The sequence below is a fragment of the Eptatretus burgeri genome, chromosome 15 (assembly GCF_056783735.1).
Source record: "Eptatretus burgeri isolate ZD-2024b chromosome 15, Ebu_testis_v1, whole genome shotgun sequence".
NCBI lineage: Eukaryota > Metazoa > Chordata > Myxini > Myxiniformes > Myxinidae > Eptatretus > Eptatretus burgeri.
This window is the reverse complement of record NC_140975.1, coordinates 31614637-31642355: the sequence shown is the minus strand read 5'-3', so window position 1 is coordinate 31642355 and position 27719 is coordinate 31614637. Positions and strand designations below refer to the sequence as shown.

Sequence of the window (27719 nt, the reverse complement as noted above, 5' to 3'; positions counted from 1 at the left end):
AAAAGATTACTATTACCTCAACATTACCTTCACAACAACAACGACACCGTCGAGAACAGGATCTCAACTGAAAAAATAAGCATTACCTCAACATTACCTTCACAACAACTACACCGCCTAGAACAGGATCTCATCTGAAAAAATATATATTACCTCAACATTACCTTCACAACAAGTACACCACCAAGAACAGGATCTCATCTGCAAAAAGAAATATTACCTCAACACTACCTTCACAACAACAACTACACTGCCGAGAACAGGATCTCATCTAAAAAAATTAATATTTCCTCAACATTACCTTCACAACAACAACTACACCGCCAAGAACAGGATCTCATCTAAAAAAATAAATATTATCTCAACATTACCTTCACAACAACAACGACACCCCCAAGAACAGGATCTCATTTGAAAAAATAAATATTACCTCAACATTACCTTCACAACAACAACTACACCGCCTAGAACAGTTCTCATCTGCAAAAATAAATATTACCTCAACATTACCTTCACAACGACAACTACACCGCCTAGAACAGGATCTCATCTGAAAAAAATTAATATGACCTTAACATTACCTTCACAACAACAACGACACCGCCTAGAACACAATCTCATCTGAAAAAATAAATATTACCCTAAGATTACCTTAACAACAACTTCACCGCCTCGAACAGGATCTCATCTGAAAAAATAAATATTACCTCAACATTACCTTCACAATGACAACTACACCGCCTAGAACAGGATCTCATCTGCAAAAATAAATATGACCTCAACATTACCTTCACAACAATAACTACACCACCAAGAACAGGATCACATCTGAAAAAATAAATATTACCTTCACATTACCTTCACAACAACAACTACACCGCCTCGAACAGGATCTCATCTGAAAAAATAAATATTACCCTAACATTACCTTAACAACAACTACACCGCCTAGAACAGGATCTCATCTGAAAAAATAAATATGACCTCAACATTACCTTCACAACAACAACTACACCGTCAAGAACAGGATCTCATCTGAAAAAATAAATATTACCTTCACAACAACAACTACACCACCTAGAACAGGATCTCATCTGAAAAAATAAATATGACCTCAACATTACCTTCACAACAACAACTACACCGCCAAGAACAGGATCTCATCTGAAAAAATAAATATTACCTTAACATTACCTTCACAACAACAACTACACCACTGAGAACAGGATCTCATCTGAAAAAATAAATATTACCTCAACATTACCTTCACAACAACAACTACCCCGCCGAGAACAGGATCTCATCTGCAAAAATAAATATTACCTCAACATTACCTTCACAACAACAACGACACTGCCAAGAACAGGATCTCATCTGAAAAAATAAATATTACCTTAACATTACCTTCACAACAACAACTGCACCGCTGAGAACAGGATCTCATCTGAAAAAATAAATATTACCTCAACATTACCTTCACAACAACAACTACCCCGCCGAGAACAGGATCTCATCTGCAAAAATAAATATTACCTCAACATTACCTTCACAACAACAACGACACTGCCAAGAACAGGATCTCATCTGAAAAAATAAATATTACCTTAACATTACCTTCACAACAACAACTACACCGCCAAGAACAGGATCTCATCTGAAAAAATAAATATTACCTTAACATTACCTTCACAACAACAACTACACCGCTGAGAACAGGATCTCATCTGAAAAAATAAATATTACCTCAACATTACCTTCACAACAACAACTACCCCGCCGAGAACAGGATCTCATCTGAAAAAATAAATATTACCTTAACATTACCTTCACAACAACAACTACACCGCCTAGAACAGGATCTCATCTGAAAAAATAAATATTACCTCAACATTCCCTTCACAACAACAACTACACCGCCTGGAACAGGATCCCATCTAAAAAAATTAATTCTACATTGAACGTAGAATTCTTCTTACATTCGCTTCTGACTTTACCCACAACTTGTTCACAACTATATACGCAATTTCCGGTTACTTCGGCCTGGATTCGGGATCAGCGATCAAATGATGTAAATCACGATTAAAAATTATTTTTGATGATGCGGGAGATATCTTTATTAAAATCAGTGGAGGAAATATACACCATGTCTGATATTATTTGGGTCTTTCATGTCTCCGCTGATGCCTTTATCTCCCAGCATGCATCATTCCCCATGACAAAAACCGGAAACAAAAAAAAACCGGAAGCAAAAAAAAACGGAAGCAAAAGGGTCATAGCCAACGACATGGATTCACAATTGGCAGGGTATTGTGTTGTTGTTGTTTCCTATTCTCTCATGTGCATGTGTTAAGTAATATTCACAAGATAGAAATAAAACCCAATCGTGTTTATACACCGCACAGCGTTTAAAAACAACCGGAAGCAAAAGGTCATAGCAAACGACACGGATTCACAATTGGCAGGGTATTGTGTTGTTGTTGTTTCCTATTCTCTCATCTGCATGTGTTAAGTAATATTCACAAGATAGAAATAAAACCCAATCGTGTTTATACACCGCACATCGTTTCAAAACATCCGGAAGCAAAAGGTCATAGCAAACGACACGGATTCGAAATCGTCAGGGGTATTGTGTTGTTGTTGTTGTTGTTGTTGTTGTTGTTGTTGTTGTTGTTGTTGTTGTTGTTGTTGTTGTTTCCTATTCTCTCATGTGCACGCGTTAAGTATGAAGCTCACTGTGTTCGCTATTAATTCAACAGCCAAGGGAGATTTGAACTCAGGATCTTAGGATCCCAAGCCCACCACCCGAACTATTAAGCCAACACCAGCCGTGCAATTGGATAGAAACAGGGAAAAGGCAAAAAACACACACACGGACATGGACACGGACACGCGCATACACACACACACCCCCCTCAATGTATATACACTTTGTTTTGATTGGCATAGTTCACAATGCGGTTTTTGAAGAGATGGTTTGAAAGGTGATGGAAGGTTGCCATGACCAGGGAGTTCCACCTTTGTTATGTTTTCTTTTTTAATCAACCACATTGCAGGTCACAACGATTTGAGAGCACTATTAGAGTGGAATTGTAATGGGGTTAGCTCTCCTTCTCTCTCTGGTGGTGGTGATGGTGGAGGTGTTTGGGCCCCCATCCTCTTGACGGCTCATCGAGGCATTTAAGAGGAATCGTGAACGTTTATGCTGCTAAGAGCCAATCCTGGACAGGTCGCAACTCTGTCACAGGTGTGAAAATTTCCATCCTGAGCAGCCAAGGGGATTGAACATACATCGGTGAGGACAACGAAGCAAGGCCTCAAATCCTTTGTTCCTCACTCCAGAGACTGTTGTTTCTCACTCTTCCATCCAGGTCTTCAAGCAGACAGTGCACCGCCACCCCATGTCATCCCCCATCCCGACCCTTTGTCTTTATTACCCCCTTTGCAACTCAACACTCTTTCTTGCTGATTTCACCGTTTCCTCCCCTTCTCCATAACTCTCTCCCTTTCCAGTTCCTTTATTTCCTTGATGGTTTCCTTTATTACGCGCATCGTCGAAGCCTGAACCACAATATCTTATCAGAATGCAATTTAATAAGGTTCCTTGAACTCCTTTTCCTAACCCCCAACTCTCCTCCTCCCCCCTCTTCACCATACCATTTGCACCGATCACTCATATGGAGATTCCCCAAATCAAGAACACCAAGAACCTGTGCACCAGGTGCAAGAACACCAACCACCAACCGTGTAGAAGGGTTATTCAAGACAACCGATAGTATTTTTAAAGATCCAAAACGAATTGAGCATTACCTGAGCTGTTCACCACCTGCTTGATGCGAGTTGCATGCAAAGGTATACGAGCAAATTTCCCTTTTTGCTGATCATGACGAGACCCCTCTCAATACAAGGACTATCCAAGGAAATCAGACACAGCTGGAGGCCATTCAGCCCATCATGCCTGCACCACATCAACAACATACGAATTTATCAACACGAGATCCGAAGAAGAAAATGCAAAATGTAAAAAAAAAATAATAATAAAGTATTTTTGTTTTTTGAAGTTTTTGTATTTTTTTTTTCCTTCAGGGGAGGGAGCATGGGCTTGGTTAAAACACACATTGACCACACAACACCCCTTCATAAGACCCCCACCAACAGCACTCCGTACACATGCACACAATCACCGATCAATACTCAAACTACCTAAAAATCCTGTCAACATCCCCATACCCCTCCATCTCCATAACTTCCAGGTACCTATCGAATTCTAATTCAAACTTATCAACTGTTCCTGCTGCCACGACCTTTCCAGGGAGACCATTCCATACATTAACTACTCTCTGAGTGAACGTCCCCTACCTTACTACCGTCTTAACTCTCCTCTTCTTTACTCTCAGGCTATGGCTCCTGGTTCTATCACTGTCTACTTTGTTGAATAATTCATCTTCACTTATTTATGTATACCTTTAATTATCTTAAACATCTCCATCATATCTCCTCGTAACCGCCTCCTTTCTCGTGTATAAATCCATCTCCTTCATCCCTCCTCATAACTGAGTCTAGCTTTGCCCGGAATCAATCTCGTCGCCCTGCGCTGAACCCTCTCCATGATATCTATGTCCTTCCTGGGTTGTGGTGACCAAAACTGCTCACAATATTCTAGATGTGGCCATCACTAAGTCCCTGTACAATGTTAACACCACCTCTTGATTTATACTTGATCCCCCTCCAAATACAATATAAAACCCCATTTGCTTTACCTCGAGTTGCCTGTCACTGTGCTGCCTGCTTACCTCCCATATCTATTCCCACCCCCAGATCCTTCTCCTGTGTGACATGCTCCAAAATTACCCCTTACATCCTGTAATCTCGATTTTCATTGTTCTTTCCCCTCCCCAACACCTTGCACTTGCTCAGGTGAAACTCCATCTGCCAATCTCTTTCCCAATCTATTCAAGTATCAATACTTTCCTGAATATGATCACCACCCCCTCTGCTATCCACTTCCACTCGATAATTTACTTCCAAAATTCCCTTCGGTTATTTTAAATGTCACAATATTTAGTCTCACCTCCCTTTGATCTTAATACATAGGGTATCTGTCAAGTGGCCACAAAACATTGCCTCATCCATTTCCCCATGTGGCCCACAATGAGTGAGGTGTGCCAGGATACCCCTCCCCTCCCCCTTTGGGAGAAGTAGACTGAGTCGTCTTACTTGTTAATTGTTTTGAATGTGATGTTGATTGCATCATCATGTATTAATGCTGTTGATTTGTCATTGATTTCACACAAATCATTTTTTTTTTCTTGCAATAACTTCACGAAACCTTTGATGGCCTCCTCTCCCACATTATGTGGATTTTCCGGTTCTTTATTGAAGGAAATTGAAGCTCGGCTCTGCTGGAGCAACTGGTTGCGCGACTGCCCGCAACAGCTTGCAGAGTACGTTGCATGCAATCAGGTTGCATAACTGATTGCTATATATGGTGTGGTCCCACATCGAGAGGGGTAGTTGTGGGGGCTGTTCGACTGCGGTAGAAAAGATCACATTCGGGGATGAGACGTCATGGACTCATGACTGAAGGGAAGGGTGGGATTCATTGTTTCGACTCTGGGAGGCGATTTTCCGAGCTTTTTCCTCTTTTCCAAGGATTTTTTTCCAAGATTTTCCCTCTTTTCCAAGGAGAAAAGAGATGCAAACGATGAGGTGAAGTGAGCTCAGGTAAGCCTGGATTTTCCTCAAGTTAAACAGGATGTGGTTAGCTGAATAATGTTTTTGTCTTGGAAAGACTCGGGGGGGGGGATAAAGGGAGTAGTGGTGTTAGAAGGGGGGTCACAGGGCTGGGAAAGAGCAGGGGGAGCAAGGTCAAAAGAGGGGTGGTGTATTGATCTTTAACACAAGCATTGACAGTGTTACCAACTCGAGCTTTGTAAACCTGTGTGTGCTCTACAGTACACTCGATGGTTGGTGGTGGTCGTATGGCAGCTTCGTCAGAGTGAAGAGCGGTTGTTGATGGAAATCCCATCTTGTAACATCCTCCCATCCCATTGTGGATTTAATAAAACATGTTCATTGACCACACATTATGTGTATCATGTATGTATCTGCTTGGCAGGGGGTGCAGCCATAGGTATCCAAGTCCAAGCCACAGGTATCCAAGTTACCGTGGATGCAAAAACATCAAATGCTCGTGACGTCATATTGTGGATAAAGTTCAAGTTCAAATCCTTCAACAAAGTACGGTTACTACAGTAATACTAATGGCGTCATGTGTTTCTGATAATTATTTGCAGATGCATGAAGCGCTGTTATGACGTCATGTTGGTAGTCTGCGACTACGGTGGCCGACACACGTCACACTTAAGAGGAAGTGGCCAAAAGAGTAAGTTATTATTTTGATATCAATGAATTGGTAAACAGCACAATATTGTTTTCCATCACCTAGTTGATCAGGTCAATAGCTAAGTGACTGCTGAGGCTATCATACAGGACTAATATTCGGCATGGTGTTGGTTTAACGGTTAAGGTGACTGGCTGAAGATCCGATGGTCTTGAGTTCAAGCCCTTTGTCGTTTCGTTGAATTAACATCAGGTGGGGTTGAATCAGCCTGTCAAACTTGTAAGGTCTGCAAGATGAGTACCAGCTGCCTGGGAACCAGCTTCAGCGGAACAGCCACGTCCCCCAACCAATGATTTCACCCACAGCGGATCGGGGAGGACAAGTATTGTGTCTGAAGTAAGGACAAGACAACTTGTACATATTTCATGAAATAGTCCTGCTCAAAGTCTCCAAACACCAACAGTTTTCCCCTTCATCAAGTCTGGCACCATTCGCTGTCTGGGAAAAACAAAGGAAGGTGGCATCTGATTTTCCCTGTGCATTAAACACTCCACTCATGGTAACAGTCTTGCTTCTTTCAGCCATGACAGCTTGAAGATATCCTCTACCTGCAATAACATGACACCAGTAAATACAACCCATCGCATTACTGGTGGGAATGTGGGGGGGGGGGGGGGGAGAGAAAGAAGGGGGAAAGACAGGACGAGAGAGAAGAGAAAGAGAGAGAAATGATGGACGGGAGAGAGTAAGGGGGGGGGGTGGGGAAAACGACACCAAACCAACCAGCGCAATACACTCCAGGAGGGGGTGTGGGAGCGAGGTGAATGGGGAAGTGGGGTGGAGGTTTAGGAGGAGGTTAAGTGTTGCACCCTCCATTCGGCTCCCTCCGAATCTCATTCGTATAGGTTAAGTTATAGGGAAGCCGTTTTAAATTCAAAACTAAATCGTCAGCCCTTAACAGAGGGGGAAGGATGGGGAGCAGGGGGAGAGAGGGAGATTGGTGGGAGAGAGGTTTGAGAAGGTGAGAGGGAGAGAGGAGATGGTGGATCCCAGCAGATGTGACATACAGTTTAACATCCATCCGAGGGACGGCATATATTCATGAATCACTCTGACTGTGAAACACCGGAATGACACTGGGTCTGGATTTGAACCCAGGCGAGACAGCTTCGAGCAAGCGTGCGTACCTCTCGGCTATCCTGCCGTGATGTGGTGATTCATTGCTTTGTAACAACTGAAAACATTTTTTTTAATGATTCTTCTTCTTCCTCTTTCGGCTGCTCCCGTTAGGGGTCGCCACAGCAGATCATCCGTATGATCCGCATCATGATTTGGCACATGTTTTACGCCGGATGCCCTTCCTGACGCAACCCTGGTCACCTCTTACGACACAGGGATATGGTACACCGATTTTAACCGGGGTATACACCGGCCCAGTATACTGGTACTCATTTTGCCGACCTCGGAAGGATGACAGGCTGAGTCAACCCCCTGGTGTATTAATTCAGTGGCCCAACGGGGCTTGAACTCAGGACCTCTTGGATCCCCAGCCACTGCCCTAACCACTGCGCCAACACCAGGCTTAATGATTTTTTAAAAAGGATTTTCCACATTTTTTTAAATGATTGTAATCATCTAATTTTTTTGCCTTCCAAGCTCCGGAGATGTGCCCATGGAGAACCGTGCCATGTAATCACCCTCGAAGTTTTAAGAGTGCTCGCCAAGTGGCTTAAGCACTCAAGCAAGCACTCCAACGAAACGATGAACGGCTGGCTTGGCAAGCAATTCGTGATCACCGATCGGTCATATAAACACCAGGCACCCGGAGATGCCCAGAATGTGAAGCGATGTCCAAATCAACGCTTTGTTTTGTTGTTGCTTTTTAGCAGTCGGAACTGCTGCTGAAGTCAATAAAGAAGTTAAAATTTTGAAATTTGGCTCAGATTAAGAGATTCTCGTGGTTATGGCACATGTGGAAATGAAATAAACTCACAAACACTGGCATCTCCAGGCGTTTATAAGCATTGCAATGTCTCCAGTGATTCGTCGGTATCAGGATATTTTCATCAGTATGATATTTGATGATATGAGTAAGCAAAGTGGAAAAAACAAAAAAAACTCATTTAGAAACCATTGCGGCCTGTCCCACGTCAAGGCATTTTTGAGCAGGCCAAAAAAAATGGTGAATTAAAACCCCAGTGAGGGAGAGCGAGGTGATTAAGAATAACCGGTCGATAAAGGATATGATTAAATAAGGCCAGAAATTATCTTCAAAATGGGTGTTGTCATGAACTCAAACACCCAATTATCATTCATACACTTCCTTTGAATTTTCTTAGTATGCATGCAAAGTTTCAAGCTGCGAGGTTTTATGGTTTTGGAGTTATGGAAGAGACACACACACACACACACACACACACACACACACACACACACACACACACACACACACACACACACACACACACACACACACACACACACACACACACACACACACACACTAACACAGAATATGAAAAAGAACCCGTTGCTTCACTGACGAGAACTTTAAGGAATAGGGGGGGGGGGGGAAGGGGAGAAAGAGGAAAAGGAGGGGTAGAGGAGGGCAGAAGAGAGAATGAGGAGGGAAGGGGGAGGGAGCTCGGAGGGGTGAGGAAGGGGGGAGCTCGGAAGGGGTTGGGGGTAGGGAGAGCAACGCCTCACCAAACGTCACTATACATTGTGGGAGGGGGTGGGAGCAAGGAGGAAGGGGGAACTGGGGAGGAGTGGGGGTTTTGGAGGAGGTAAATATGAGGGGAGGGGTTTTCGACTTGCATTTGGTAGTGGGCCTTGTGAAGAAAGGGGGGGGAGGGAGGATGGGATTGAATGAAATGGGGTACGTTAAAAGAGCACGTTAAGACAGCATGCGAGACCGCCGTGAGATGTCCTTTGAGGTGGAGAGGGGAGGGAGTAAGTGTGAGGGGATGTGATGGGAAGGAAAGGCAGTGTGATGGGAAAAAAAAATGCGGTGTGAGGGGAAGGGAAGGCAGCGCAAAGGGAGGGGAAGGGAAGGCAGCATGAGGGGAAGGGAATGGAAGGCAGCATGAGGGGAAGGTAATGGAAGGCAGCATGAGGGGAAGGGAATGGAAGGCAGCATGAGGAGAAGAGAATGGAAGGCAGCATGAGGGGAAGGGAATGGAAGGCAGCATGAGGGGAAGGGAATGGAAGGCAGCATGAGGGGAAGAGAAGGCAGCGTGAGGGGAAGAGAAGGCAGCGTGAGGGGAAGATAAGGCAGCGTGAGGGGAAGAGAAGGCAGCGTGAGGGGAAGAGAAGGCAGCGTGAGGAGAAGAGAAGGCAGCGTGAGGGGAAGAGAAGGCAGCGTGAGGGGAAGAGAAGGCAGCGTGAGGGGAAGAGAAGGCAGCGTGAGGGGAAGAGAAGGCAGCGTGAGGGGAAGAGAAGGCAGCGTGAGGGGAAGAGAAGGCAGCGTGAGGGGAAGAGAAGGCAGCGTGAGGGGAAGAGAAGGCAGCGTGAGGGGAAGAGAAGGCAGCGTGAGGGGAAGAGAAGGCAGCGTGAGGGGAAGAGAAGGCAGCGTGAGGGGAAGGGAAGGCAGCGTGAGGGGAAGGGAAGGCAGCATGAGGGGAAGGGAAGGCAGCATGAGGGGAAGGGAAGGCAACATGAGGGGGAGGGAAGGCAGCGTGAGGGGAAGGGAAGGCAGCATGAGGGGAAGAGAAGGCAGCGTGAGGGGAAGGGAAGGCAGCGTGAGGGGAAGGGAAGGCAGCATGAGGGGAAGGGAAGGCAGCAGGAGGGGAGGGAAAGAGAGTGGCAATAAAACATGCCCAAACAGCAACATTTTCTTTTTAACTGCCGGGTTTTGTATAAAACCATGCGGGGGCATTTAAAACCCACACAATCTACCTGGTAAAGGCCTGCCTGCATGTATGCATGCTCACACATGCAGCGACCTTTGCACCCATCCGGCCGGCTCATTCCGAATCTGATTCATGCATGCTATCCTATGGGGAAGCAGTTTTAAATTAAAAGCGAAAGTCAGTCCTTAACAGACCCCTTAACAGAGGGGGAGGGGTGGGAAAGCAGGGAGGGGGAGGGTGGAGAGAGCGAGGGAGTGAAGATCAAAAGGGGGGAGGAGTTGGAGAGGGAGAGTGAGGGGTGGGATAGAGATGTGAGAGCCAGAGGGGTGAGAGAGGGAGGGGAGGTAGGGAAGGAGGGGAGAGATGGGAGGGGAAGGCAAGAGAGTGGGAGAGGAGAGGGTGGGGATTCCAGCAGATGTGACATCCAGTTTAACACATATTGATGAATCACCCTGCCTGTGAAACACCAGGAAAGACAGTTTATAGCTGGGTCGGGATTCAAACCAGAGCGAGGCAGCTACTAGAGTTAGAGTGAGCGTGCGTACCTCTCGGCTATCCTGCCATGATGTGGCTATTCATTGCTTTGTAACAACTGAAAACATTTTTTACTCATTGTAAGCATCTAATTTATTTTGCCTTCCGAACCCCGGTATCGAACTTGGGACGATTTTTCCACATTGTTCTCATAGACTATTATTTTTGGTTCACTTATCTTTTCCTATCCTGTTAAGTTAAAACATTTTGCTCAATGCAGTTTGTTTTTACAAACACCTTTGATACTGGATTCCTGAATTATTACAAAACCGGTGAACATGTTGGGAATGAAGAAAAGGAACGACCATCCAATGGAGTCTTTCACTTTGTTTTCATTTTCGATTATGGGCTGTATTTAACATTTCATTCGTGTGTGTGTGTATGTGTGTGTATGTGTATATATTGTTACGTTTGAGGGGGGGGTATGCATTCAAAGGGTAATTAGGATGTTTAATTAGGTATGCCATGCTGTTCGAGTTTACCAGGATCTCGATGTAATAAGTAGAAATTCAGTGGTGATAAGTTGTCTAGTAAATGTTCATTTCTTCAAGGGGGAAATGATAAATGTCACGTAATTAGATAGGGACACGGGATAGGGTAAGTGTGTCTGCGTAAACCCCTTTTGGTATTCTCTGGAGACTGGCCGTGACGTCACAGTACAGTGCAGCGGATGGCTCCGCCCCGTGATCACGATTGGCAGAAGGCGACGGCAGTGGGCCAATGGACGGCTCGATTGGAGGTGACGAGGGCAGGAGGATAAAAAGGTTCTGTTCGGGGTCGAAAAGGAAGAAGAAGAAGATTACAACCAGAACACTCGTGTTTTTTTGATGTGGAACCTGTGCTGGCAGAGAGCGTCCTGGTTGCTGTGCTGAGTTGATCGTGCTCTTGATCGTGTCTGGGAGCCTTGCCGAGCCTCGTGCCTCACCTCGGTTGGCTCTGGGGTTCTGCTGACTCAGAGAGCGGGGTCGGGCGGCGGGTGGACCTGCCTCCTTCTCCTGCTCGCGGCTTGGCGCGGGAGCTGGTTCCCTGGCGGCTGTGGGCGGACTTGGGCCAGGACCAGGAGGTCGACAGCACTGGGTTTCTCCTGCCCCCCTGAGGAGAGCAAGGCCGGCTCGTCCGGCGCCGATCCAGGGACAGTTGCGTCCACACCACGGTCCAGCCTGACCACCAGAGATAGCTACGTTTTGTGTGTGTGTGTGTGTGTGTGTGTGTGTGTGTGTGTGTGTGTGTGTGTGTGTGTGCGTGTGTGTGTGCGTGTGTGTGTGTGTGTGTGTGTGTGTGTGTGTGTGTGTGTGTGTGTGTGCTTGGCGCCTTAGAAGGATTGAGAACTGTATATTCATTGGAATTGTCTGTGTTTTTCCCCATGCCCGATCCCACACCATCCCGTCGAATCGCCCCGGATCCCTCCTCTTGCCGAGTCTTGTTATTTCTGGTCAATAGTAAAAAGAATAAACATCATCAACTCAGTGAAAAGTGACTCGTGCCACCTTCCTCGTCCCGTTTGCGGTAGAGCGATTAAAACCGCCGTCTTTGGGTTATATAAAAATAAATCGCCTCCATCGTTTCGGCTCATTCTACGTTGGCGGGACTGTTCGAGTCCCGTGGACGTCACAATATATATATAAAATTCATATTTCAAATATACCTGAAGTGCTGTCATATCAGTTTTAGTTAGGTCAAGAACCTCAATTCCGTAACCATTCTCTGGCTAGTAAGGTTTGACGATTGATTTGACTTCTACTGACCTTTTATAAAAAAAAACTTAGCTCCCATGTCCCTCCAAAATATCCCGGCATTTTTTTGCCAGAGGCCCAAATCCAAGATGGCTGACGGCGCCATCTTGAAAATTAAGTTTTGAACCAGAGCACCAAGAATCATGGACAAAGACACTTTTTTCGTGCAAGTCGACCACGAGAATTCCGAATCTGACATTAGTTTGACGTTACATCATTTTCACCCAGAAATCTAAGATGACCGCCATCCAGTAGAGCGAAAACATTACTTGTGAATGGGAGCATCAAGGATCATGAATTAACACATTATTTCTGCTAAATCTATAATGGTCACGGAATTGAGGTCCTGCTTAGTGAATTGTTATTACCTTCGCAAACTTCGTTTGACGAAGGTATTGTATTGACCCCTGTGTATTTATTTATTGGTAAATATGTGTGCGGACAACATTGCGCAAAAACTGCTGGACCGATTTGCATGAAATTTTCAGACATGATGTGCAGTTACTCAAGGACGCCAGGCGAAGCTTTTGGGAGCAATCGGATTAAAGGTCACGGTCATGGTCACGAAAAGGTCAGAATCATTTTTTCGTCATAACGCGGTCAATTTTTATCTGAACGAGATAAAACCAAAACCAAAATATTCATTACTCAATTCTACATTCTACGCTATGCCACATGAAAGTGTGGCGTAATTACCCGAGGTAGCGGTTGGGGGTCAAAGGTCAAGGGGGTCACCACAAAGCATTTTTCATTGGGCAGCGTCGTGGACAACATTACGCAAAAAACACTTAGCAGATTGTCATGAAATTTTGTGGACTTGTTTGACATCAGGAGAGGACAAATCGATTAGATTTTGGGAGCGATCGGATCAAAGGTCAAGGTCAAGGTCACAAAAAGGTCAAAATGGTTTTTTTGCGATTAAAGTGTCAATTTTGTTCCGATTTACATCAAATTAAGTCCAAAATGTTCAGTATTCAAATCCCGATCCACTGATATAGTGTATGGTATAGTGTTTGCAACCCTAGTTAGTCTGTGGAAGTCAAAGGTCAAGGGGGTCACCAAAATGGAGTTTTTGATTTGGAAGCGTTGTGGACAACATTACACAAAAACCACTTCGCAGATTGTCATGAAATTTTGTGGATGTGTTTGGCATCACGAGAGGACAAATCGATTAGATTTGGGAACGATCGGATCAAAGGTTAGGGTCAAGGTCACAAAAAGGTCAAAATCGTTTTTTCGCGATTAAATTGTCAATTTTGTTTTGATTTACAGCAAATTAACTCCAAAATGTTCAAAATTAAATTCCCCATCCTCTAATATGACACATGGTATCGTACTTTTGTCACCCAAGGCAGCGGTTGGGGGTCAAAGGTCAAGGGGGTCACACAAATTCACATTTATATCGGAAAGCGTTGTGGACAACTTAACGCAAAAAAAAAAAAAAACGCAGAGAGGCTTTAATTGTTTTGGATTTGTTTGGCATCATGAAAGGACAAATCCATTAGATTTTGGGAGCGATCGGATCAAAGGTCAAGGTCACAAAAAGGTCAACATCGTTTTTTCATGATGAAAACGGTTAATATGTTTCCGATTTACATCAAATTAACTCCAAATTGTTCAGTGTTCAATTCCCCATCTTCTGAAATGACACAAGGTAAAGTACTATTGTCACCCGAGGTAGCGGTTGTGGGTCAAAGGTCATGGGGGTCACGAAATGCATATTTGTATTGAGATGCGTTGTGGACAACTTAATACAAAGGTAATAACTAGAATATATCTCTGTCTCTAAACTGTGTGTCTGTTGATGCAACAAGGGCCATAAGGGCCCTACCAAACTTAGTTACAAAGTAAAATACAACAAATTTTCATTAAGGAGACTTGGTATAGTTTGATATGCACGTAGCTTTGCTCATGCTTTCGTAAAAGGAGTTTTACTTTCTTGTTTAATTAGACGCCAATTAAAATGACGTTTTCGTCCTCGCTCGGATTTGAAAACATGATCTACTTGATCCAGGTCGTGTCTGCGTGGTCAGTGACATTCGACCGAATCCGACCCTACATGCTACAGAGTTCGGTACTCGGGACAACGAATCACCTAAAATTGTCATAATCGTAATAGTTCTAATAACAAAATCCTTTCACAAAATCCGGATCATGGACTTTAAATTTGCGAAATTCCCGAGCAGATTTAGTGGAATTTTAGTTCCTCATTTCACTCTCATGCCATGTTCAAACTAGTGGCTGCGGCGAAGGTATGCACTCTACGAGTGCCCGTTCTAGTTTCTTTTGTAATAGACGGTAGAATAGAGTGTAGAAGGGCTGATACATGTAAAAACAAAATGTGTGTGGTGCTGTAAACTGGAGTCAGCCAGGCACCCTGAATCAAAACTGTCCCCGATATCGTACGATCATGCATGGGCAGCTTTCAAGAGCCACACGGTGGCCCTCGAAGATCAGAAAATGCGAGACGGAATCAACTGTGTGATCGATTCTGCAGCTGATGACCCCCAACGTGATTGAGATCAGATATCACAACAAATGCTGGTTTGAATATGTATGTAGTTACCAGAAAATGAGTGGAGATGACAAATTCCCACACATGCACAATGTCAATCTCCGTGAGGCTCAGACTATCCTCTTTGACCATATCAGAACAGTTATCTTTGATGAACATGAGCTAAGGTCACTGCAGAGCCTCCTCAAAGGCTACAGCTCCATCATATCTCGGTATGGATTCCCAACATCCGGCGTCAAGTCATTCTTTATCAAAGATATCCTGACCCAGGAGTTTGAGGGCAAGATCCGCTTCCACTCCCACCCTAAGAGGAACCAGAGTGACCTAGTCTATGATACGTCTGAGGGTGGTTAATATGTCGAAGCAGTGCTTTCCGCCATTGGTGTCAGCAGTGAGCAACTGGTGCGCAACGTGGCTGAGCGGTTAAGGATGACAACAAGTCAATCAAACTCAACCCGTGGCCGCCGAGAGTCGAGGAGCTAGAAGAGGAGGAAGAGCTCTCTGCTCTCCTGGTCCAGCTGCGATCTGCTTTGCAGAGGAAGAAGGGGATAGATCTGTCTCCCAGCACATTCTCTCGCCTCCCTCATCACACAACACATCACAAAGCGACCCACCACTACCGCCATCAATGCTACCGTCACCCTTCACAGGATGACTCGCAGCATGGAGCTTGTTGACTCGTACTACTGGCTGGGCATGGGGATCAGCTACCAGAACGTGCTTCTCCTGCGTGACCTCTGGGCCGAGCGGTGCTCGATCTCTCCACCACATGCGACCTGCTCTCCCGACACATTTACCCTCACCAGGGCCAGCCGAAGAGAGCGAGGAAGATGATAACAAGGAGGGGGATGAGGAGGGAGATGATGATGTACAGAGGAGAAGGGGGGATTCATCGAAATCTGATGATTCAGAATCTAGTGAGGCTGAATGCTCTGATTCGGACTGATGATATCTCTCAAGGTCATATTGATTCATCAGTTAATGTCATAACAATGTGAAGTATGACATGAAAGCATAATTGGTGACTTCTAAATAGGGTTTTTTTAATATCTTTTCTAAAATGTATTTTATTTGTGTTGTGGTGTCATTTGTCGACAGAAAATGGCTAAAAAGTACCATTTTCAGGGTAAAATGATTGTGTATTGACATGTTTTAAGTAGTTTCATTTGCAAACTGTTCAAGTTACAGATTTTAAAAAGAGCTTATTTTGAAGTGTAATGAGTTTACTTGTCCTGCATTCATCAATTATATATATATTATTCATCAGTTTACTTTACTGCAAGAGATCCTTTATGGAGGTAGTTGCTTTAAGTACAAAAGTTACGTTTTTGCTCGACCGGATGGTGGCCATCTTGAATTTCTGGGTCAAAACGATGTCCTAATGTCAGATTCGGAATCCTCGTGGTCGACTTACCCCAAAAAGTATCTTTGTACACGATTCGAGTTGCTCTGGTTCAAAACTTAATTTTTCAAGATGGCACCGCCAGCCAGGATGCCAGGATTTTTGGGAGGGACAAAACATGGGAGCTAAATTTTTTTATAAAAGGTCAATAGAAGTCAAATCAATCGTCAAACCTTACTAGCCAGAGAATGGTCATGGAATTGAAGTTCTTGACCGTACTATTGATATAATTATTTGTAAATTCCGCAGTTCGTGTAACAATTGCGATACAGTATTAAATATTAGTTAATGCTTAAGGAAGCCATTTATTGGTGCAAATAATAACACTCCAACACTCAAAACATGGATTAGCATGATTATATTTATTTCCAATAACGATACGAAGGTAAAAATGATACTACGGAGGTTAAGGCATTATTAATATTAACGGGTGCAAACCGCTCCAATGCGAAACGAGTTTTACAATTTAAAATAGAAGTTATTGAGAGTTACCTAATGATGCTTAAATAACAGAAATTGTAAACAGTAAAACATAATGATGAGATAAAATAAAGATGCAATATCATTCTACGAGTTACATGGTAATAGCTATTCAAGGTTCACACCAATTTGAGGACAAGTGCAGACTATGGTAAAGACAAGCCATTCACTCTGACACGGAAACATTGAAGAACATTTTGATGCATCATTGCAAAGCATGTAAAATGTTGCATTTTGGACTCACTGGACTAAAGAACCACTATCTCACTCACTCACTCACTCACTCACTCACTCACTCACTCACACACACACAAACACGTTAAATAGAATGTGGATTTCCTCTTTTGCTCGAATTCAAACTTGTGAATGAAATGACAATGAACGACAAAGGAACAAAAGTTGATTTCCCTTTCAGCCAAAATTAAAGAACAGACCAGGATGTGAAACACATCAAAGGAATGAAATTTAAACACCCGGTGTAATCTGCACGTCGTTCCCTGAATCCCAAATTATTGGGTTTTGGCAATCTAGCAAGGTTAATGTTTTCACACGAATACCTACTGTATATACCTAGTCACTTTATCCTTGTATATGTGAATATCAATGTACGTAATACAATTCCGACATAATATTGGCATCGGTCGAGAAAACCGTCAAACGACTTGATAATATCATCGAGGAATAGAAGCAACAAGATTTTCATATCATTTCATGCAAATCGATACTTTGTTAAAAAAACACACATTGTTCAGCAATAGTACAATGTTATCATTAATATTTTATAATAATAATATTTATTATTAAAACGACTGATTACTACCGTATTAGTAACTGTTAACTATATATACTATCGGGAACTATGACTTTGGTATTACTGATGGTGTTTGTCCTTTTATTACGAGGCAGAAAAATACATTGATTTACTCTCTCGATTTTCTTTTTGGTGAAAGTCACTTCTACACCAATCTGACAAATTTTACACTAATAAATGCAAAATGGAGGATACACTGTGAAGGTGTTAGATTATAAAGTTATAATTCATTGTAAACAGTGTGTGTTTGTGTATATGGAAGTTTGTTTTTTTTCCACTCCTCAATAGATTGTGATAGAAAGGGGAGCACTATTCGTGTGACGATGTTAAACCAGATAATCTTTATGAATCAATCAACAGAAATAACAAAGTTAAAATGTATGATAATGATGCTTTGAAGAAATAAATTCACCGCTGTTCTCTTTGATTGGAACAGACACAGCCATCTGGCTGAAAAAAGAACTTGTAAGACGATTGATAAGGAAGCGCAATACAAGTTTCGAAAGCAATGCATGTGAATATTATTACAAATACAATAATAAAAGATTATATCACAGGGGTTGCCTGGTTTAACACACACTGTTTACGAAATCCAAAAATCAAGGACTCGGAGCATTTAAGAAATTCATAATAATTAACTTCAGAATTAAAAAAAAAAAAAACCCCAAAAAACACAAACAAGAATCACATCAAACGTTTTTGCTTTCCACTCTATCAGATCTAATAAAATCATATTGAAGGACCATGGGGTCTTCTGCACCCTCTCCATTCAACCACAAGAATAGTATGGTGTGTGTTGATTACTTAAAACAAATTAATCAACCGCTACAGCGAGTGGGTTCAGGATTGTTGGGACATTATCAAAAGCAGCGATTAAACGAGATGGTGACACAAAGAGACGGACCTACATGAACGCCGAGGCCTACATCGAAGAGTGAAAAGCAAGAGCGAGAGCTCACTGATGTACAAATACCAAGCGACCTGAATGAATGAGATCGGCGATGTATGTGATGAGGTTGACGGCCGTAAGCACAGCGACAACCATCTGCTGATCCCAGTCACACATGCCCACCCTCTGACATTGGCTGGGGCGGTGTGGAGTGCCGTATTTTTTGTGGAAACAGTAGACGGGCCAAATTATCGTGGCCGTGATGTAAGCGAGCACAGAGAAAAGGTTGCACATGCTCAAGTAGCGATCAAAAGGGACGCAGAGCCGGCCGGTGCAAGCTCCGATGGCCAACAAGATGGCGACGGCAGACAGGATGAAGCAGATGGCGTAGACTGCTACGCACCACTGCAGAGCATTGTAGCGCTCATACAAGAAGGGCCGCTCGGCTAGCACAGCAAAGATTATACCAGCCACGAACGTCTCCATAACCTGCAGGAAAAAGAAAAAGAAAATGGAAAGGCTCAACAACCGAGGCAGAAAGACGATGAGGAAGACCTAACACAAAGTTGAAGTGTCACATTCTGTGGCATCAATAAACTGAATAAAAGGAAAGATTGATGCACTGGACCTTGAGAAAACCGGGAATTGTAGTCATGTAGGCCCTGACTTCACCGGGCCGTGGTTTCGTGGCAGCCACCTCTGCCGCGTATGCGATGAATGCCAGGCACGAAGCCACAGTGGAACCAATGCGATAACCCCTTATTTCCTTGCAGGTTCCTGTAAACATCCATTGCGAGCACAAATTGTTTCACAGATAAAACAAGAGGAAAAAAAATGAAAATGTCATAGCCCCCGTTGTTTTAGTAATTTTGCTGTATGGAGTTGAAGGGCTAGCCCATATTTATTAGCCCCCATTGGACTTAGTCCGAAATAGAGGATTATGGATTTGGTCTCAATTTTCGTGTCCGTGCATGTTAGGGTGAGGTTAGGGTTATGTTACAACTAAAATGGCTTCCAGTTTTACCAGCCAGCCATCTTTGATCAGATCGCAAAATAAAGCGAGGTGGACGTGTACGTCATCATGTAATGTGCTTGTGCCAAGTTTGAATAAAATCGGACCATGCATGTGAGAAAAATGGTTGGGGACAAATTTAACTATCAAAATGGCCGCCAGACAGCCATCTTGGACCTGATATCGAAAGAAAAAAAAAACATGAGGTGCAAATGTAAGCCATCATTCATTATCAGTGTGCCAAGTTTGAACAACGTTGGGAAATACATGTTCAAGGAATAGTTGAGGACGTGTTTAATACCGGGTTTTTGTTTTTTTGACAACTAAAATGGCCGCCAGTCTACCAATCAAACATCTTTGATCAGTTTGCAAGATAAAGGGAGTTGCACGTGTACGCCATCATGTACTCCAAGTTTAAACAAATTCGGACCATGCATGTCTGCGAAATGGTTGGGGACACATTTAGGTAACAAAATGGTCGCCAGTCGGTCATCTTTCATCCGATCTCGAAAAAAAAAAGACGTGCTGATATAAGTCATCATTCTTTATCTGTGTGCGAAGTTTGAACAACATTGGGAAATGCATGTCCGAGAATTACTTGAGGATGTGTTCAACATCAGGTTTTTACAACTAAAATGGCCACCAGTCGGCCATCTTGGATTGCATCGCAAAACAAAAGGACGTGCTTATGTAAACCATCATGTGTTGTCTTTTTGCTGAGTACAAATAAAATCGTTCCATACATGTCCGAGATTATGGTTGCGGACGCACGCACACACATACACGAAAATCGAGACCAGATCCGTAAGCCCCTGTTTCGGACTAAGTCCAATGGGGGGCGAATAATGCACTCTATTGAAGAAGGGTCCTTAGACTAATATATAATCAACACCCAACACCCAACATGCTCAGTCCCAGAACTCAGGACCATAGATCCCAAGCCACCACGCTACTCAAACTCAGGATCCTAGATCCCAAGCCACCACCCTAACCACTAAGCCAACACCAGGCTTAGTATATTTTTGCTATATACTATATTTTTTATATAACCCTATAGTATATAGGGTCGGGAGAGCGGAGAAGATTGCTCCTTAAAATGTCACACACTAGATGGTGTCACACACATAGGGAAAAACGACACGCACCATAGATGGTGTCACCAGCACACAGAGTGCACCAATAAGTGAATCTCTCAACATCAAGTCCTGTGTTGTCTGGCTGGAGTCCACTTGCCTGTGTTCAAAGACGAGTAATTTTAGTGATCATTTATTAGCCCGTACTCGGTGCTCGTGAAGCGAAAAGTGATGTTCAGCACCCGGTCCAGTATGTCCGCAAGTAGAACGTGCGGACGTGTCTGCATTTTATTTCCTTTTCTCTGGAACAGCTTTTGACATGGAACCGCTTTGTTAGATTGACATGGAATTTCCATCAGAGGTGCAACTTCTCATGTGGAATGTTTTAATGATAATTATGACGTCATAGCTCTTGTGGCGTGGCAGTCATGTTGGAAAAAAAGGAGAAACGTTGGACCTCTGTATCCCCAAAACCACTCCATGGAAAAAATTGAAACTTGGCACTTATCAAGAAACTTGGCACCATGGGGAATAAGAGTGATTTTATAAAAAAAGTCATAGGTTCCTTCCTTATGACGTCATAATTGCATACGTAGAACGCTACATCTAATCAGTGTGAAAATTAAGGGTCTTCTCGGGATAAATTGGTCAACAGAATTTTTTTTTTGACATCATTGGTCATGCAGGTCAGCAGTCATTAAATAAAAAATAATAATAAAAATAAAAAACCTTCAAAAATCTTCTTCTCCGAAACGGCTGAACAGATCGAGGAGAAACAGAACACACACGTTCCCCAAGCCTTGGGGATACCAGGGTGTTCATGAATAATTGATAGGTCACATGGTCTAGCAGCCATATTGGATTGAAGGAAATTTTTTTTTTAATTCTCTCTTGAACCACTTCATCAATCATTGTGAAACTTCAAAATTATGATCGAGTAGTGATGTGGAATATAGGTTTTAAATTTTAACCTGATGGGACGCATGGTCTGGCAGCCAGAATTATTTAATTTATTGAATCTGCGGTCTTTGTGTTTTTTTGAATAAGACTCACCTGGCTGTGCCTGCGTGGGTTTGAGGGTAGAGGAGTAGCAGCTGAAATGCGAATCCTATCCAGGTTCCCCCTGATGACTTCGTCTTTGCTTTTTGCTTGTTCGGGTTCCTTCTGATTGCTCCAATGCAGTCCCGATTTTATTTGGTCTTCCATTCGATTTTAATGAAAGGTTTTTTAAATTACAAATTTGCTGCCAGAAGATTTGGCTCGCACCAACTGCTTCTCAAGACTGCATGGGGTAAGTGTTCTATGAATACCATGTTGTTTATGATGTAACCAAACATGATACAATTTGTGCTCCTCCCTCCCCCCCCTCCAGAAACTCCATACACACCCCTTCTCTTCCATCCTATATCTGTTCCCAAACTTATTTTCTTTCTGTCCCCACTCCCACTCTCCTCTGGTCATCTTTATCTCTTCATTCACAAAATAAGGTGAATGAAACAGGCATGTTGGAACACAAAACATCGTGATAGTCACCATAATTATACAGATAGCACCATGGACGGTTCAGCTGAAGGTAACACAAGCTCCATTTTTCTGTGCTTGGCAATAAGGCCCACAAAGAATGTTTTTCTCAAGTCATTCAAAGAAAATATGAGTGTGCATGGAGTGTGTAAGTAATTCAAACTGGGGATTGACGGGGTACATTGAAATGGATTCTTCAAACGTGATCTTGCTGTCGGAGTAACTGCAGACAGATCATGAAGGTCTGCAGAAAACTTCAAGAGGGGGAAAAAATGTGGAACGAAAGGATTCCTGGGAAGCCAGGGGATGAGCTGACAAGTCGGAATTATATGCATTTGTTCGTCTTTACCCTCTAATTGTTCGTCTACTTTAAAATACCCAAGTCAAGGCTGACATGAAATGACAAAAAAAAGCCTTCAAGGTCACAATTACTTATTGTAAGCACAAAATGAATTAATAAATAAATAAATTTGCTAAATATCTGGCTCTTTCCCTCCACGCTCCCCATAACTCCTTCCCGAACCTCGATTCCCTTTTCAGCCCCGCCACCTCCTCCTCCTCCTGCCAAACTCCCACACCCTTCCTTTTCTTGCCTTCCTCCAAACTGCCACAATCTGCCTTTTTTCCCCTTTACTTTCTCTCTCCATTCCTTTTCATAAATATTTATTAATTAACCCTTCACCTTACTGCTCCCCACCACATCCTCCAACTCTCCCTCTTGCAGAGCAACATGTAAATGGACAATTTTCCCATTCCCTGTTGGTGTAAAGCATGGTGTGATAATTAATTATTAAACACAGCTGATGAACTTGTACTTTAACTCGATATTCTTTCTGTTCTTGTACAGCAAATTGATATGTTTATTATAGAAGAGCTGAGCAAAAGCAGCGTCGAAGCTAAAGATCTCAATCTACATTTAAGCCGGGTGTGCCATCTGATAGCAGTAGTCGGGGGACGTTAAAGATTTCGAGGTGTCTTCACGAGTGAGCGAGTTATCGCCGGCACCCTGAACAAATTACAAATTCCTGCAATGACTACCACTGGGAAGGGCAAAGGCAGACAACCTAGCGTGATAACTATTTATTTCTAGAGGATGTAGCGAGCTGTTATTATCGATAGGTGGGGTGCTCCACGAATATCACACCCAAAGTCGCATGTCAATGTTTTTTTTAATCTGATAAATTTATCAGAATTTTTATTTATTTTTAATCACAAGTGCAACATGTTCTCTTTCTGGAGTCAAGCTCACATCCTGCTCGGAGAACATCCCAGTTGGTGAAAGAGTGTAAAATCAAGCGACCTTACAGAATTTCATGGCATATTGGAATCAAAGGCCTCTTGAAACCCACATCCGAGACCTTCACCCACGTTCATCCGCACTGGCTCTTCATCAGATTTATAAATATCATGATCACAGTTACTCCAGGAATTGCGCTTTTCAAAACCAATCGTTAGTTATGGAGTCTGGTGCGATGTGAGCTGTCATTTTCAAGTGCTGGGAAGAGAGAGAGACAGAGAGACAGAGAGACAGAGAGACAGAGAGACAGAGAGACAGAGAGACAGAGAGACAGAGAGACAGAGAGACAGAGAGACAGAGAGACAGAGAGACAGAGAGACAGAGAGACAGAGAGACAGAGACACAGAGACACAGAGACACAGAGACACAGAGACACAGAGACACAGAGACACAGAGACACAGAGAGAGAGAGAGAGAGAGAGAGAGAGAGAGAGAGAGAGAGAGAGAGAGAGAGAGAGAGAGAGAGAGAGAGAGAGAGAGAGAGAGAGAGAGAGCACGAAGTCTTGCGGTTGAAAGAAGAAGCTTATCGGAGTTTGTTTGTCAAGCTTCATGGGACACAAGTGGGAAGGCCAGATAAAAATGTCCAAAAAGGGATGTGTATGATATATTACTCATGGAACGAAATTTAATTACATCCATCACCGAAGGTGGATGGCAGGTTATGTTTTAACCCCTGTCTGTCTGTTTGTCAACAAAATATCTCAAAAAGTTGGAGACGGATTTGGCAGAAATTTCGTGGACAGGTTGGGTATGTGACAAGGAAGAATTGTTTCAATTTTGGTGAAGATCCGAATATGGATCCGGATCCGAGACTTAAAAAAAGAAGAAGAGATTCTTCACCATTGAGTGATTGGGCTAAAACGACATATAGCAGGTTATCTCAAAAAGCTGTGGACGGATTCGAACAAAACTTGGGATATAAGTTGGTTAGGTTACAAGGCAATTAAATTTTAGTTGAGGTCCGAATCCAGATCCGGACTATCAGTGTGATACAAAACGTGAACTAATCAGCCTGGCGGAGATATGCGCTCGACCGAGAACCGAGTGTAGAAATGTGGAAATGAACAAATAACCTTCTCCTTATTCGTCAAGCTAAAAAGAACTTCTGCAATCCATCATTGGGTCCAAACAAAGGAAAGAGACGGACATTGTGGCTGCTCTAGCTGATGACACACAACAGCTGATAAAAGTATCAGCGAGATAAGAAAAACATGCGTCAGGAAGAAGAATGCAGAGGGAGGAGTGATTAAATGAAGCGTCAGGTGGATAAAGAAACAGTGCAGTAAATTAAAAAAGTTAAATGAAGAACCAAACTAAATGCAAAGTTCAAGTTGTTGGGAGGATAGTTCAGTTTGTAGGTAGCAGTCTAATCCAGGTGGGATCCCTGCAGTCACTTAACTAAAAAGAAAAAAGAAAAAGAAGAGAACAAAGCCGATATTATGGGGGCACTGCATGTCGAAGGATGCCGTAAAGCCGGCTATCCTGTCCGCATTTACGTTGTGGATGTTTATTATGACCAGGTAGCCTTTCTTCAAGAGTATAGGGCATTGTGTGCCAGAGTTGTGGACAGGCATGGTGAGCCAAATGGCCTTTTATCCGTACATTCAGGACCTTGAGAGAACTGAACAGGACAATTTCATGGAGAAAGCGAAGAGAAAGAGAAAGCAACGTCCACAGAAAAATAAATACAATTATAAGTAAAGCATGCAACGCACGAGAGAACAAAACAAAACCGAAGAGGCATTTTTTTTATTGTTCTACCAGCAAGGATGAGGAGCCAGGAGAAAAGAGGAGGAGGCAGCGTGACCCTTACCATGATGACAAGTCCGTTGCAGGCTGTACACCGGATAGAGGATGGAGGCAGCCAGGGTCATGAGGGTAGCGAGGGCAGCCACGGTGGCTGTAAGGTCTCCCCAGGAGAGGGGAACCCGTCCTGAGATTTGGAACCCTTCGACGAGCAAGATGAGGAGAGTGGCGGCAAAGCATCCACACCATGTGATCATGCAGTAGTCACCGTACTCGAACGTGTAGCCTCCCCGATGAGCGGCGAGGCTGAAGGCAATGCAGGTGAAGAGGATTTGGAAAAGGCGAAGGATGCCCACTCGGGAGGTGAGGACCTCTTGTGCAAAAATAGCCATCTCGAAGGTAAGAACTCCTTAGGAGCTCAAACTAGGTCTTTTAATCCGGGTCAAGGTCTTGTATCCGCCTTGGCACGACCAAAGGGCAGGAGACAATAACTCTACTTCTGCAGAAACCCAGCTTTTCAAGTGTCCAGAATTGCTCAACTTCTTCCTTCCGCTCTTCCACAAAAGTTCCTCAAAGGATCGCGGCGTCCAATCACTCTCACTTTCTTTTCCAAGTCAGGAACTTGCAATCACGTCTGCAATACATGGTGATGGTAAAGTATGAAGAGATTGTAAATAAACTTTCACCAATTCATAAATCACTTATCCTCCATCATGTACACCTGAAACTGCTCACCTTTGTCCAACTTGTCCAACCTGTGAATGCGGAGGAAGAAAGGGGACATCTGCACGTGTCATTCGCTCTCCAACTATGGATCCATCTGCGAAGTCCCGCAGCCCTCCTTCGATCCCAAAATCCTTCCCACTTCCTCCACGCCCAGGCGGCCACCCCACCCTTCCTTGGCCGTGGTATGACCGAACAAGAAAGGCACGTCCGGGGGTTCTGGCGAACAAAAGTCTTGGTGATCTGTTCCAGATGTTTGGGGGCCAAGCTCGTCAGTTTCCACCGTCAGAGGTGGGGTGGGGTACTCTTCACCTTGAGAGGGGTGTTGCATGATGTCAAAACGAGTCCTGTATATAAATAATAGATTTACCCTTTTTGACAAATCGTCTTCAGATACCGACATGGTGTACCTACATAGAGTTCCAGCACTACGGGTGCTCGCTCATTTGGTGGCGAGCAAGCTCGTCTCTTAACATTGTCTGGTTCTGGGTCAGTATCAACACGAAACATCCAAACATTCAAAACGAGGCAACAAGCTGCTCTTGAAATTATCTGCCCGATCTTGACCATTCATGAAATGTGGTCACCAGGCTTAACCAGACCAAGAAAGGTCCGATAAGGTCAACGTGGTGAGAACTGTTCGATGAAATGTGAGTTTAACCACGGCGGAGGCTCAGGTTAACCCCAGGATGTTTAAGGTCCACACTGCAGATGAAAAAAAAAAAAACGAGGTCAACGGTGGCGTGCTCTTCAATGCAGTACCCCCCACCCGTGCGCACCATCACAGTGGAGTGCAATCTTTTAGTCGGATCCGGTTCAGGTGCGAATGGATCGATGTTGACCGGACAGTAAGGCGGTGCTGAGCTATTCTGCCCGTCGTGCAAGTGAACTCAAATTGTGACGCCCAATTACGATGGATGCATGGAGTTGGAATTCCATACGACGTGGTGAGTCCAAATGAAGTGGTGTCGAGGCGGTGACATACGACGTGTTGAAATGTACAATGGCCAGTGGAAATTACTCAGAACGTTTAGCACGTTGCCAGCTCAACAGGAGAAAATTTACGAGGAATGAGTCTTTGTTAATTCGTATCCAGTCCATGGAAACGGTCAGCGGGACCACAGCCAACACCCCTTCCCCCTCCTCCCCCAGACTAAGCCCACTGCCTGCAGAAGGACCACTCCCACCCATCGTCACTCATCACCATTCAGCACACTCAGCACCCACCCCCCCCCCCCCACCTCCTTCCTCTCCAACCAGAAGGACCACACCCATTCTTCTCTCTCATCAGCAGAACCACACCCAGTCTCTTCTCTCTCTCATCAGGACCACTCCCACACTCGTCATTTATCAGGATTCAAGACCACATCCAGTCCATCGGATCTTCTCTCATCAGCACAATCCTTTATATTCGGACCGCACCCAACCCTCTTTCTCAATGCCATCCTGTCCACATCAGGACCACGTCTATCTTCCTCATCAAAAGAACCACACCCAGTCTATTCTCTCTCATCAGCAGGACTACGCCCAGTGTCTCTATATCAGGAGGACATACCCGGACTCCTCCACCCCTTCTCCTCCATCAAGACCACATCCAGGCTCTCTTGTCCTCTCCACATCAGCAGAACCATGTCCAGTCTCCCCTTCCTCCTCCACTCACTTGACAACAGGACCACACCTAGCTTCGATGCTCATGGGAAGGAGGGGTCGGGAGGAACGTGGAAGAGAGGCGACACAGTCAGGCTCTCAGTTGGACCCAACTCGATGAATTGTACAAATCCTCAAAAATAAA

The 27719-nt window shown here is 43.9% G+C and overlaps 1 protein-coding gene and 1 long non-coding RNA gene across 2 annotated transcripts; one reads left to right on the top strand and one right to left on the bottom strand.

The window, feature by feature from the left end:
- Positions 1–5413: 5413 nt before the first annotated feature.
- Positions 5414–8866, top strand: LOC147011846 (uncharacterized). Its single transcript, XR_015051733.1, has 3 exons — positions 5414–5721; positions 6294–6382; positions 7997–8866. It is a non-coding gene; the product is annotated as an uncharacterized LOC147011846 (long non-coding RNA).
- Positions 8867–16718: 7852 nt separating this feature from the next.
- On the bottom strand, positions 16719–26118 carry MYADM (myeloid associated differentiation marker). The gene is made up of 4 exons (XM_085857239.1): positions 25940–26118; positions 25272–25838; positions 19184–19332; positions 16719–19044 (listed from the first exon to the last, which is right to left on the bottom strand). The coding sequence occupies exons 2-4, from the start codon at positions 25594–25596 to the stop codon at positions 18622–18624; spliced, it is 897 nt and encodes a 298-aa protein (XP_085713365.1). The 5' UTR covers positions 25597–25838; positions 25940–26118; the 3' UTR covers positions 16719–18621.
- Positions 26119–27719: the final 1601 nt, after the last annotated feature.